A 15,403-nucleotide genomic window follows, 5' to 3' on the forward strand; every position below is an offset into this window, starting at 1 on the left:
TGGTTTTAACTTGGATTTCATGGTGAGGTGACTCAGCATCCCACCCTAAATGATTAAGGTATGATGCAGGAGCTAGCGCTACCACCCACTATGTGCATATGAGTATTTTAGTGACTGAAAGAGGTCGGAGAAGGCTGGTCATTTTAGGTCTTTCCCTTTAGGGCAGTGTGATCGTGGGCGGTCGGCGGACTGGTAAAGCAGGCGAGGAGGCCGGATATAGTGGGCTATAGTGTATTTATTTGGTCTCTGTACAGTGGGATATGGGGATAGAGTGAGTCCCAGGTTGATCACACAGCGAAGGAGGTGCGTCGTCGTCTGGATTCCTCTTGATGGAACGAGGGTCCGATGAATATCCGGGTCTTGGGTGTAGCTGCCTCGGTATGGTTGGAGTGAATCTCGGAGGGCAACAAGAGAGAAAGGAGCCGTTAGTCACTCTGGGACTAAAGATCCGATACCGTCACCGTTACCAGGTCGTGGGAGGATGAGAAAGGGGGAGAGGAAGGTACGGGAAGGAGTCAGGGAAGGGGAAGCAAAAAGATGTGCACAGGATGGTGAGGAATAGGGGTGCTCTTTATACAGTGCTCAGTGTGTTTATATACAGGATGCCTAGCGACTATTGGTGACGTGCCTAGGATAGCGGGAATAAGTATACACGGGGGGGGTTCCTACTATTTACACAGTGCACCTAATGTGCTCGAAATGGTAACTGGTACTCACGCGCTCCGCCGTAACTCTCCTCCGAGTTACGGCCGCTCTTCAGCCACCTCCGTGGGACTCCACCAATCTTCAGACCACTCCTCGATATCTCCGTTCCCGTCTTCTCCGTCCGTCACCGCACCAGCCGAAAGCTCCTGCCACGATCCTTCGACCCTTTCTGCCTCTCCTCTTCCGTCTTTTCTGTCTCCGGCCATCGGCAGGGAGGCGGAACATCCGGGGTCGCGGGGTAGTCCTTCCGGTCCTTGGTCACTCCTGATTGGTCCCTGTAAAAGAGAGAGGGGTGGGGTTCCTGACGTCATGGACGCTGTTGTTTTGGTTTCCACTCGTATACCTGGATACGGAGCGTTATGGCGGGGTAACAGAGGTGACGGGGTGAGTAGGGGTCTTGGGACTTGTGGGGCGAGATCACAGGCAGTCAATAGTGAACTCAGGCGGACAATCTATTTCAGCAATAGGATGTCTTATCCATATGTTCAGTTCTCTCAAAAGAGACCCTTCACTTTCCTGGGTATGTTCGCTCCATCTGTAGCGTTATTTTTTATAAACTATGTGGGGCACTTTACCCTTGTATCAGGAGTTTCTTCTGTGATATGTTCATTCAACGCTGCTGTCACCAAAAATGACATCATCTTATGATGAGCTTTTCTTACTTTTGCTGCGCTGTCTAGCATTGTCAGAGCCCATTCCCCATTCAATAGTCGAGTCCTCAGTAGCCTGGGCATTTCTTATTTTAAGGCCAGCTACCTTCTTTTTTAATTGGGGTTTTGTTTTGGGTTTATCTTCTTGTATGATAATGTAGTCTGAAGTCCTATGTGTGTTCTTAGCGTAACTCGTCCTTCTGATCTGCGTTCTGACTGTCCTTCCCTCTCCAAGTGTTTGGATGAAACCTGAAAGGAACAAGAGGAACTTGTATCAGTACCCTGATACCTGTCAGGTTTTTTTTAACATAATCCTGGTTTCTAAGGTTATATTTTATATCAGAGGGTACCTTTTGAGGAGTCCCACCCCTTGATCCTGATACATTCTTATTATTTTTTGATTGCTTGTTATCCCATTTCTTTGTGGAAAATCGGGTGCTTGCTTTGAGTTATCCTTTTCAGGATTGCCCATTAATTGTGGTTTCACAGGTCTTGCCCCCAAGTTATCTCTACATACCAAAGCATAGGTATCTTTGATCATTTTAGGTAGTTCTCGCTCCTGTTGTGCAGGAGTGCATTCCCTCAGGCTTTGGCGTATAGCTACTGCTGCTGCCTCCCTTTTATGTTCGCTTACGTAATTGTTGATACCGGGGCAAAACTGTATCAATTTCATCCCTAAATCCAGGGCAGGTTCTGCCCTGCACTCGTTCTGTATTTCTTTCAATACTTTTGGTATGACTGCTATTAAGGGTTTACCATGAGTTCTGGAATAAACGGTACAATACTCGGGGGAGCTATCCCAATCGGCAAGCAAATTGTCAGTATTTTGTGTTTTTCTTGCAGGCCTGTGTGGAGAAACAGTGCCTCAAATCTGTGCTATCCAGAACGGCATTTGCTCATGTTTAGTGGGCATTCTTCTCATAATCACGATCAGCATTGTGGGGTGATTTTAGTTGGAGTCCCTTGCAGTTGACCCCCTTGAGTGACCCTTGTAGGTTGAATTGTGTTTGCATTACGAACTATGTAAGATTTCTGTATAGTTAAACTATTTCTTTGTAAAGTGTACGTAACTCTGGTGCTGGCAATGTATCAACCTCTGGATGCAGTGTGTAATCGGCTAGGACCAGCCAAGACGCTACATCCCCTGAGCGGACAGTCTCACTTTTTCTGTGGTGTGGGGGAAGGCACCTTTTTAACCAATTAATATATTCTTGTTAGGTTAACAGGACTTCTATGTCCTCGTATGGAGAGTACAAGGACATATTCTTCAGGTGTCTCATCTGGAATGTAAGTATGAAACACATGTGGATGTGCATCTGCAGGTGGGAATTTGAACCAAGAATAGAATACCTCTTTCCTGAACGCTTTGCGTGCCTCAATCACAAAAGTAAAAGTTGCATCTAGTGATGAGAGACCATAATCTGCTTATTGTATAGTAAGTGCAATTTTGTACTCCCATTTACCCAGAGACGTCTGGAGTGGGAACGGAAAATCTGCCGCAGCGGAGTAGGCACATACTAAATATTGGCTGTAGGTTTGTTCAAGCTTGAAGGATTATAGTTCCCTGCACTGTGCAAAACCTGATCTCTTTTTCTTACCAATTCCTTCCGCAATGTCTGTCCAAGACAGCCTTGCAAATGTATAGAAAGAGCTTGAAGGAGATCTTAACATTTCAGAAAATTGTAAAAATTCGGATTATGTCGGACTATTCAATATGTTTATCTGTGATCTTTCAAAAGTGGTGCTGGATCAGCGAAGCCCAAATTTCTACAATGTGCGTGGTCTCACGAGGACCGATTCGATTAGCATGTATGCTGTGGCATTGCTCTAGCGTCTTCAGGATTTCAGGTGCTGCTGAGGGAGAGGTAAGGACGTCTCACTATTTAGTTTGCTTCTGGCACACATACTTTGGCAACGAATGCCAAAGAATGTGTGCCGGGAGGAAGGGAACTACAAATAATCCATGCAGGAGCTGAGGCAAACTAAATAGTGAGACTTCCCTACCACTCCCTCAACAGCAACTGAAATCCTGAAGATGCTAGAGCAACGCCATAGCGTACACGCTGATCGAATCTGTCCTCGTGACATCGCGCACATTGTAGGAATTTGGGCTTCGCCGATCCGGCACCACTTGTGAAACACCACAGATGAACATATTGAATATAGACCGACATAGTCCGAATTTGATCACCAGCAGCCTTTGCACTTACCTCTTTTACACGAAAGAGTTCGACCAAGTCCTGGTCCTGATGAGAACCCTCCAATGACAATAGGGTTCCGAAACGCATCTACCATATACAGCTAGACGAAAGAATTAGCATTTCACTGATTGATACAGTGGACAGACAAGGCAGTATGCCTGTTCCTTCATTATCGACTAGCTGTGTGTAGCAGGTGGCAGTAATGTAAATTGTAAATAAGTCTGCACCGTTACATTTCTTTTTCCATCTTGAGGACTGGTCATTTTTGCCCATTTGTTGTTGTTGATGTTTCTTGTCATGTAATCGTCAAACGTCAAGTATTTTTTATTTATTCTTTGTATTGTTGAATGCACATGTCTGTCCTTTTCCTATGGTACGAATTCAATGTTTTTGTTTGTCAAAAACAGTGAAAGTAAAAAGGTGAAATAAAAAAACAAACCATGCCTATTTTTCAAAAAGAGGGTTTTTTTCTAAAGATATTCAAGTTAATAATACTTCCAATCCCCTCTTTTGATACTAGTTAAAAGTTTCCAGCATTGCGTTCCATTCCAAGGATATTGGTGTCTTCTGCAGTCCCCTGTACTCCTCCCTGTGTATAGAATCACTCTTGGCCCTTCCCCTCCTAATGGCATCCTCCTGCCAGACTTTTATATTGGGTGGGGTAGGTGACTTCCATCGTCTCGTTAGGAGCCTCGTTGCTAAGAGCAATCCTAAATCAGCAAATCCTACTTGTACTTTTAAAGTTTTTGGTCTGTGGTTATCCCCCAGCATGCAACTTTCAAGTGAGCTCACCCTTGTTTCCCCAACCACTTGGTTAATGTCCCTGATTATTCACATCCAGTACTCTGAGAGAGTTGGATACGACCACATCGTATGTATCTGTGTTGCATCTGGGTATATGCACCTGGGGCATTTCGCTGATACTCCCGGGTACATCTCATGTAACCTATGCAGCATGAGGTACGCCCTCTGCAATACCATGTATTGTATGAATTTAAATCTCACGTTCCTGGATACATTTTTAGGGTAGGCTAGTATTCCCTCCCAGTCCTGGTCTTAAAGTTCTATTCTTAGTTCCCGCTCCCATTTACCCCTTAAAGGTGTGAATGATATCGCTGTATGTGCACGTATGCCTCTGTAGAGCCACCTTTTTAAGTGTCTTCCATTACCCATCAGGTATAGGGTGCGCACCAGCTCATGTGTTGGTGGTTCTGCATTCTCTGGAGCCCAGTGTTTTCTGACCCATTGCGTCACATGTACGAGCAGTAGGAGCAGCGACTCCGGGAGCCCTTGCTCAAATGCAAAGTCCATATGGCTAAGCAATACTCTGTCTCCGAACAGCCCTCCCGTTGCCGTTACCCCTGCCTTCTCCCATAGTTGTATGCTACGAGTCGTAACTATGACCTAGGGAGTGGGTATACCCAGCAGCGGTATGTTTAGGGCATATGGCACTATATGCCTTGTATATTGCGTTGCCTATTTCCAATACGTGAGAGCAATTCCTAGTAGCAACAGCGCATCATATGGAACCCGCACAGGTGGCAACAGTGTCTGTAGTGTGCGTCTTGCAATTGCGGAGACGTTGTAACCTTTTTCATGGAGGTTGTGACCTGCCAGCCAATATGGCAACCATTGCAGCTGACTGGCAAAGCAATATGCCCGGAAGTCCGGTGTCCCCAGACCACCGTGATCTGTGGGGAGCTGTATTTTCGTCAGTTCAAGCCTCCTTCAGCCCTCACCCCCCATCCCCCCCATATTAAGTGTAACAGTAGTGTATTGAGCATTGTGAAATAGTGTGTAGGAATTATGACCGGGAGATTAACAAAGTAGTACAGTACGCGAAGAAGCCTCACCATTTCGGATATTGCTAGCCGGGCCGCTACTGGGAATTGGGAGAAAGGTTCAAAACGTAATTTGGGATCGCAAGGAGCACATCGCCTTCTGCACTGGACCTACTTGAAAGGAATCTCCAGATCTATAGCTCTGGATCCCAAAATATTTAAAGGTGTGCTGCGCTATCGGGAGTATCTTGTCACCAAACATTATAACTTGGCTCTGTTGGCCGACTTGGAATAAATACGCATAAGATTTATTTGCATTAATCGTTAGACCCGATACCCTCGCCAAGTGAGCAAAGGTGTTTGCTATGGGGGCCAGGGTCTCATGCAGGTCCCTAACATAGAGAATGATGTCATCCGCATATAGCGACAGTGCTTGCATGCCGCTTCCTGTTGGGATGCCCCATTCTAGTGCTCCCTTGCGTAAGTGTAGTGCTAGTGGCTCCAAAGCTAACACAAATAATATTGGGGACAAAGGGGAATAAATCCCTGCCTTGTGCCTCTATGTACTGGGTATGCACGGGAAATGTATCTTCCAGTCCGAACCCTTGTGTCGGGTGAGTGTATAACAGTTGGACCCATTTAAGATATTCCTGTGGGATGCCAAATCTGCTGATAATTGCTAGCATGTACTTCCACCCCACCATGTCAAATGCTTGTTGCATGTCTAGTGAGATACAGCCCACTCCCCTCAGCTCGGCGGGAACAGTATCCATTAACAGGGGCGGCTGGTGACATTTGAAAGTGGTGTGACGTAAACTAATTTGCATATTGCACCGCAGCGAGCGAGCCCGAACCACCTTGCATCCATCCATACATCATTCATGCATCCACCCATCCATCCACCCACCCATCCTGCATTCATTCATTCATCCATCCACCCATCCACCCATCCACCCATCCATCCACCCATCCATCCACCCATCCATCCATCCATCCTGCATCCATCCATCCAGCATCCATCCATCCAGCATCCATCCATCCATCCATCATTCATTCATGCATCCACCCACCAATTCTGCATCCATCATTCATGCAACCACCCATCCATCCTGCATCCATCATTCATCCATCCATCCATCCTGCATCCATCATTCATGCACCCATCCATCCTGCACCCATCATGCATCCATCCACCCATCCTGCATCCATTCATCCACCCTGCATCCATCCATCATTCATTCATGCATCCACCCATCCATCCACCAATTCTGAATCCATCCTTCATTCATTCATCCATCCTGCATCCATCATTCATGCAACCACCCATCCATCCTGCATCCATCATTCATTCACCCATCCATCCTGCATCCATCATTCATGCACCCATCCATCCACCCTGCACCCATCATGCATCCACCCACCCATCCACCCACCCATCCACCCATCCACCCACCCACCCATCCACCCATCCACCCATCCACCCATCCACCCATCCACCCATCCACCCATCCACCCACCCATCCTGCATTCATCCATCCTGCATTCATGCATTCATCCATCCTGCATTCATGCATTCATCCATCCTGCATTCATGCATTCATCCATCCTGCATTCATGCATCCTGCATTCATGCATCCTGCATTCATGCATCCATCCTGCATTCATGCATTCATCCATCCTGCATTCATCCATCCTGCATTCATGCATCCTGCATTCATGCATTCATTCATCCATCCATCCTGCATTCATGCATCCTGCATTCATGCATTCATCCATCCATCCTGCATTCATGCATCCTGCATTCATGCATTCATCCATCCATCCTGCATTCATGCATCCTGCATTCATGCATTCATCCATGCATCCTGCATTCATGCATCCTGCATTCATGCATCCTGCATCCATCCATCCTGCATTCACGCATCCTGCATTCATGCATTCATCCATCCATCCTGCATTCATCCATCCTGCATTCATGCATTCATCCATCCATCCTGCATTCATCCATCCTGCATTCATGCATCCTGCATTCATGCATCCTGCATTCATCCATCCATCCTGCATTCATCCATTCATCCTGCATTCATCCATTCATCCTGCATTCATCCATTCATCCTGCATTCATCCATTCATCCTGCATTCATCCATTCATCCTGCATTCATCCATCCATCCTGCATTCATCCATCCATCCTGCATTCATCCATCCATCCTGCATTCATCCATTCATCCTGCATTCATCCATCCATCCATCCTGCATCCATCCTGCATCCATCCATCCTGCATTCATCCATCCATCCTGCATCCATCCTGCATCCATCCATCCTGCATTCATCCATCCATCCTGCATCCATCCATCCTGCATCCATCCATCCTGCATCCATCCATCCTCCATCCATCCTGCATCCATCCATCCTCCATCCATCCTGCATCCATCCATCCATCCTGCATCCATCCATCCATCCTGCATCCATCCATCCATCCATCCTGCATCCATCCATCCTGCATTCATCCATCCATCCTGCATTCATCCATCCATCCATCCATCCTGCATTCATCCATCCATCCATCCTGCATTCATCCATCCATCCATCCTGCATTCATCCATCCATCCATCCTGCATTCATCCATCCATCCTGCATTCATCCATCCATCCTGCATTCATCCATCCATCCATCCTGCATTCATCCATCCATCCTGCATTCATCCATCCATCCTGCATTCATCCATCCATCCTGCATTCATCCATCCATCCTGCATTCATCCATCCATCCTGCATTCATCCATCCATCCATCCTGCATTCATCCATCCATCCTGCATTCATTCATCCTGCATTCATTCATCCTGCATTCATTCATTCAGCATCCATCCAGCATTCATCCATCCATCCATCCTGCATTCATCCATCCATCCATCCTGCATCCATCCATCCTGCATTCATCCATCCATCCTGCATTCATGCATCCTGCATTCATGCTGCATTCATGCATCCTGCATTCATCCATCCTGCATTCATGCATTCATCCATCCATCCTGCATTCATGCATCCTGCATTCATGCATTCATCCATCCATCCTGCATTCATGCATCCTGCATTCATGCATTCATCCATCCTGCATTCATGCATTCATCCATCCTGCATTCATCCATCCTGCATTCATCCATCCTGCATTCATGCATCCTGCATTCATGCATTCATCCATCCTGCATTCATGCATCCTGCATTCATGCATCCTGCATTCACGCATCCTGCATTCACGCATCCTGCATTCATCCATCCATCCTGCATTCATCCATCCATCCTGCATTCATGCATCCTGCATCCATCCATCCTGCATCCATCCATCCTGCATCCATCCATCCTGCATTCACGCATCCTGCATTCATGCATTCATCCATCCATCCTGCATTCATGCATCCTGCATTCATGCATCCTGCATCCATCCATCCTGCATTCACGCATCCTGCATTCATCCATCCATCCTGCATTCATGCATCCTGCATTCATCCATCCTGCATTCATCCATCCTGCATTCATCCATCCTGCATTCATGCATCCTGCATTCATCCATCCATCCTGCATTCATCCATCCATCCTGCATTCACGCATCCTGCATTCACGCATCCTGCATTCATCCATCCTGCATTCATCCATCCTGCATTCATCCATCCATCCTGCATTCATCCATCCATCCTGCATTCATCCATCCAGCATTCATCCATCCATCTGCATCCATCCATCTGCATTCATCCATCCTGCATCCATCCATCCTGCATTCATCCATCCTGCATTCATCCATCCTGCATTCATCCATCCTGCATTCATCCATCCATCCTGTATTCATCCATCCATCCTGTATTCATCCATCCATCCTGCATTCATCCATCCATCCTGCATTCATCCATCCATCCTGCATTCATCCATCCATCCTGCATTCATCCATCCATCCTGCATTCATTCATCCATCCATCCTGCATTCATCCATCCATCCTGCATTCATCCATCCATCCTGCATTCATTCATCCATCCATCCTGCATTCATTCATCCATCCATCCTGCATTCATTCATCCATCAATCCTGCATTCATCCATCCATCCTGCATTCATCCATCCATCCTGCATTCATCCATCCATCCTGCATTCATCCATCCATCCTGCATTCATCCATCCATCCTGCATTCATCCATCCATCCTGCATTCATCCATCCATCCTGCATTCATTCATCCTGCATTCATTCATTCTGCATTCATTCATTCATCCTGCATTCATTCATTCATCCTGCATTCATTCATTCATCCTGCATTCATTCATTCATCCTGCATTCATTCATTCATCCATCCTGCATTCATTCATCCATCCTGCATTCATTCATCCATCCTGCATTCATTCATCCATCCTGCATTCATTCATCCATCCTGCATTCATTCATCCATCCTGCATTCATCCATCCATCCTGCATTCATCCATCCATCCTGCATTCATCCATCCATCCTGCATTCATCCATCCATCCTGCATTCATCCATCCATCCTGCATTCATCCATCCATCCTGCATTCATCCATCCATCCATCCTGCATTCATCCATCCATCCATCCTGCATTCATCCATCCATCCATCCTGCATTCATCCATCCATCCTGCATTCATCCATCCATCCTGCATTCATCCATCCATCCTGCATTCATCCATCCATCCTGCATCCATCCATCCTGCATTCATCCATCCATCATTCATCCATCCATCATTCATCCATCCATCCTGCATTCATCCATCCTGCATTCATCCATCCTGCATTCATCCATCCTGCATTCATCCATCCTGCATTCATCCATCCTGCATTCATCCATCCTGCATTCATCCATCCTGCATTCATCCATCCTGCATTCATCCATCCTGCATTCATCCATCCTGCATTCATCCATCCTGCATTCATCCATCCATCCTGCATTCATCCATCCATCCTGCATTCATCCATCCATCCTGCATTCATCCATCCATCCTGCATTCATCCATCCATCCTGCATTCATCCATCCATCCTGCATTCATCCATCCATCCTGCATCCATCCATCCTGCATTCATCCATCCTGCATTCATCCATCCATCCTGCATTCATCCATCCTGCATTCATCCATCCTGCATTCATCCATCCTGCATTCATCCATCCTGCATTCATCCATCCTGCATTCATCCATCCTGCATTCATCCATCCTGCATTCATCCATCCTGCATTCATCCATCCTGCATTCATCCATCCTGCATTCATCCATCCTGCATTCATCCATCCTGCATTCATCCATCCTGCATTCATCCATCCTGCATTCATCCATCCTGCATTCATCCATCCTGCATTCATCCATCCTGCATTCATCCATCCTGCATTCATTCATCCATCCTGCATTCATTCATCCATCCTGCATTCATTCATCCATCCTGCATTCATTCATCCATCCTGCATTCATTCATCCATCCTGCATTCATCCATCCATCCATCCTGCATTCATTCATCCTGCATTCATCCATCCATCCATCCTGCATTCATCCATCCATCCAGCATTCATCCATCCATCCATCCTGCATTCATCCATCCATCCATCCTGCATTCATCCATCCATCCATCCTGCATTCATCCATCCATCCATCCTGCATTCATCCATCCATCCATCCTGCATTCATCCATCCATCCTGCATTCATCCATCCATCCTGCATTCATCCATCCATCCTGCATTCATTCATCCATCCATCCTGCATTCATTCATCCATCCATCCTGCATTCATTCATCCATCCATCCTGCATTCATTCATCCATCCATCCTGCATTCATTCATCCATCCATCCTGCATTCATCCATCCATCCATCCTGCATCCATCCATCCATCCTGCATTCATCCATCCATCCATCCTGCATTCATCCATCCATCCTGCATTCATCCATCCATCCTGCATTCATCCATCCATCCTGCATTCATCCATCCATCCTGCATTCATCCATCCATCCTGCATTCATCCATCCATCCTGCATTCATCCATCCATCCTGCATTCATCCATCCATCCTGCATTCATCCATCCATCCTGCATTCATCCATCCTGCATTCATCCATCCTGCATTCATCCATCCTGCATTCATCCATCCTGCATTCATCCATCCTGCATTCATCCATCCTGCATTCATCCATCCTGCATTCATCCATCCTGCATTCATTCATCCATCCTGCATTCATTCATCCATCCTGCATTCATTCATCCATCCTGCATTCATCCATCCATCCTGCATTCATCCATCCATCCTGCATTCATCCATCCATCCTGCATTCATCCATCCATCCTGCATTCATCCATCCATCCTGCATTCATCCATCCATCCTGCATTCATCCATCCATCCTGCATTCATCCATCCATCCTGCATTCATCCATCCATCCTGCATTCATCCATCCATCCTGCATTCATCCATCCATCCTGCATTCATCCATCCATCCTGCATTCATCCATCCATCCTGCATTCATCCATCCATCCTGCATTCATCCATCCATCCTGCATCCATCCATCCTGCATTCATCCATCCTGCATTCATCCATCCTGCATTCATCCATCCTGCATTCATCCATCCTGCATTCATCCATCCTGCATTCATCCATCCTGCATTCATCCATCCTGCATTCATCCATCCTGCATTCATCCATCCATCTTGCATTCATCCATCCATCTTGCATTCATCCATCCATCTTGCATTCATCCATCCATCTTGCATTCCATCCATCTTGCATTCATCCATCTTGCATTCATCCATCTTGCATTCATCCATCTTGCATTCATCCATCTTGCATTCATCCATCCTGCGCCCATATAACTTGCACACAGCTTGTCAGTGTTAAATACCAGTCTCGAACCTTGTACTCCAGCGCCAATGATACATGATTAATATTAATTGTTTTTAAAACATGTATTTATTCGACACCAATTTCACACCTTAGTCGGAACATCATTTTTATTTGTTTTTTAAAATATCTATTTATTTAACACAAAAGTAAGTAATGTATACATTTTTATGGCTCGATAAGAGGCTCGAACCTGGTTTCCCAGCACCAAAGTCAGCTATGTATTGACCAGCCAATCAGGATTGGCTGGGGGGGCACCATGACTCGTCGCCCTGTGTAACCCCGGGGGCTGCGTCCCGCCCCCTGGTCCTCTCTCTAAGGGGGAATTCACGGGGAAACGATCTGCGCATGCGCGGGCATGCTTGTGCCCAAAAATACACTTGCGCAGCTGCAGCAGGCCCATTCTCAGGATCCGGGGGGGGGGGGGGCGTCATATAAGGACTCGTAGTAGCCACAGAAAGTTGCATTAATGTCAGTTTGTGTGTTAACAGTCACGTTATTTGACGTTGTGACTTCCGAGTAGTGTGGTTGGGGGTGGCCTATCTCGTATTATTACGCTAAATGTGTACCTGCTCTGTCCGCCTCAGCTTGTGACCTGTGTGTATGCTTGGCCGTCTATAGTTGGGATTCGCTCCAGTAAATCAGCATAATTAATACGCGCCTCCTGCAGTGTCCTTGACTTGGCGGGTCGTGTATGGCCGCCTTCTCGAATTCTCCAAGCGGCTCTTCCACCTGTTGTAGCTACCTGTAGACTGTTTGTCTTGCGCCCACTATCGCGCTTATTGCCGCCCCCTAATCACTGTCTTGATGGCCTCCCATTCGAACATTCTTGTGGGTGCTGTTTTTGCGTTCTCATTAATGTAATTACTGATAGTGGATGCTAGCGTTACAACTTGGTTTACATTGGTGCGAATCCTGTAACCCCTCTGTCCAAAGCTTCCACTTTTTTTGAAACCTAAAAGATTGTCAATGTAATTTACCTCTTGTAAACAAAAATTCCCAATATTGCAATAGTATTGAGTCATGGGAATGTTTGACTGCTTGCATAGAATCGATGGAGTTTCAGATATTTGATGTGTCCTTGTCTTTCATGAATAAATACGTAACAATTCGAGTTCTTGGAGTTCACCGGTAACTTCTTGAAAACATGTTTAATCTGATGTTGTATTTTGATTGCTGTTTGCTTCTAAATTTCTTGTTTTCTCTTGTCAGGGAACGTGGATATCTGGACGATAACGATAGAAGAAAGAAATAAACATGATCAGCAGTTCCATAGTCTCAAGCCAACCGCTGGATTTATTACAGGTAAAATAAACAGTTTTCATTTAAGCTATTGGTTTACTGGTTTGTAAATCTCATCATACTGCAACATATGAAAAATAAAATATAAATACGTCTTTTAATGTAAAAAACCTGAAAAATGCTCTGTGAAATAGAACCTTATTTTCCAAGTAAATGAATTGCCATCAAGTTATTAGTTTGGTATATATGCCTGTCCTGTCAGTTTTGGCGCTATATGGTACTGTGTGCTTTGTTACTTTCAGAATCCTTCTGTTACTGAAAAACCAGAAAACTGACTGTGCCAGCTTTGCATTCTCTTCGCCTGATATAATTATGGTTTGAAAGATTAATTTAAACCGATTTAACCACCAGAATTAGACTGATTAGTATTATTAAAACATCGTTTTTTAAAAAGTTTATTATTTTAAGTCTTAGACAACAACACGTTACAGCAGGCATTATCTCACAGAAAATGTTCTTTGTCACAAAATCACATGTTGTAATAGAATTTTCTGTTTTTTTGCACAACTGTGCAGTTCAAAACCTGGAGTGGAGGATTCTCTATGCTGCCGTTGCAAAAATGGGGGAGTAAGACTGCTGTATGCTTACCTGGTGGCCAGGGTCTGCACGGTACTCACGATATCGGAACAGTAGCGGTTGGAGAGGGGCACGCGCCTAGGGTGCCCCTTATCCCCCTTGATTGTTCGCTCTGGCCGTGGAACCACTGCTGCGTAGGGTGTGGACTGGCGCGGCGGGGAGGGGGGGAGGTGTGGGGGGTTAGGTGGTGGTGGTGGTGGTGGTGGTGGTGGGGTGGGGTGGGGTGGGGTGGGGTGGGGTGGGGGTGGTGGACTGGCGCGGTGGGGCTTGGGTGGGGTGGGGTACGGTACAGAGGCCTGCAACTGGGAGGACAAGCAGGGCCAGTTCTAGGACGCGCGAGGCCCCGGGTAATTTAGATAAGTGGCCCCCTTGCAAGGAGACCATTCACAGACACTGTGGGGGCCCCATTGTCCAGCATTTTTGCGCCCCCACAGTTTTAGCTTTTACTCCACAAGTATTTCTCACACCTTCAGTCCGATGTGTGTGAGAATTGATTGTGGTCTAAAAGTTAAAACTGTGGGGGCGCAAAAATTTCAGAATCTGAACAATGGGCCCCCTACAGTGTCTGTGAATGGTCTCCTTGCAATTGAGGGAGCGTCTCTGTCTCCCTCCCCTATGCGTCCTGACACCATCCATGAGAGGCCCAGGGAGGGGGTCCCCTCCATGGACCTTAATTGCAGGCGACACCTTTTCTTTGTAATGGATTGCCAGGGAAACAACAGGACACATCACCAGTCCGTGGCCCCATGCTGGTGGGCTGAGTGCGAGGCCCTGTGCAGCCGCCCACGCTGCCCATGCCTAGCGCCGGCCCGGAGGACGATCTCCTGCTTTTCCTAAAAGACACAGAGGGGGAGTTGAGAGGAGCGAGGCACACGATGGAGGAGTTTGGCCCTCTCTCGGGGATACCAGGTTAACTGGCAGAAATTCCGATTGTTTGTTCCCAATAGGGGCTGGCACACCAACACCAAGTCAAAGTCAAGTCAAAAGAATTTATATCGCGCTACATACCCAGAGGGTCTCAAGGCGCTTGAGGAAGGGTGGGGGGATTACTTGTCGAATATCCAAGTTTTAAGTTGCTTTCTGAATGCTAGATGGTTCTGAGTGAGACGAAGGTGAGTGGGGAGTGAGTTCCAGGTTTTAGCGGCCAGGTAGGAGAAGGATCTACCTCCCATGGTGGTTTTATTGATGCGAGGCACGGTAGCAAGGGCTTGGCTGGAGGAACGTAGCTGGCGGGGGGGGTGTAGAAGGAAAGTCGAGTGTTGAGGCACTCGGGTCCAAGTTGGTAAAGTGATTTGTGTGCGTGGGTTAG

The 15,403-nt window shown here is 46.7% G+C and overlaps 1 protein-coding gene across 6 annotated transcripts in view; it reads left to right on the top strand.

Annotated features, from left to right (window-relative positions):
• The window catches only part of ITSN1 (intersectin 1), a 1,645,471-nt gene that overhangs the window by 125,991 nt on the left and 1,504,077 nt on the right, over positions 1 to 15,403 (top strand). For all 6 annotated transcript variants that reach the window (XM_086935345.1, XM_086935347.1, XM_086935346.1 and 3 more), the window contains exon 3: positions 13,429 to 13,521. In XM_086935345.1, the coding sequence (XP_086791471.1) occupies positions 13,429 to 13,521 (93 nt within the window). The remainder of the gene's footprint in view (positions 1 to 13,428; positions 13,522 to 15,403) is intronic.

The sequence above is a fragment of the Lissotriton vulgaris genome, chromosome 8 (genome assembly GCF_964263255.1).
Source record: "Lissotriton vulgaris chromosome 8, aLisVul1.2, whole genome shotgun sequence".
Taxonomy (NCBI): domain Eukaryota; kingdom Metazoa; phylum Chordata; class Amphibia; order Caudata; family Salamandridae; genus Lissotriton; species Lissotriton vulgaris.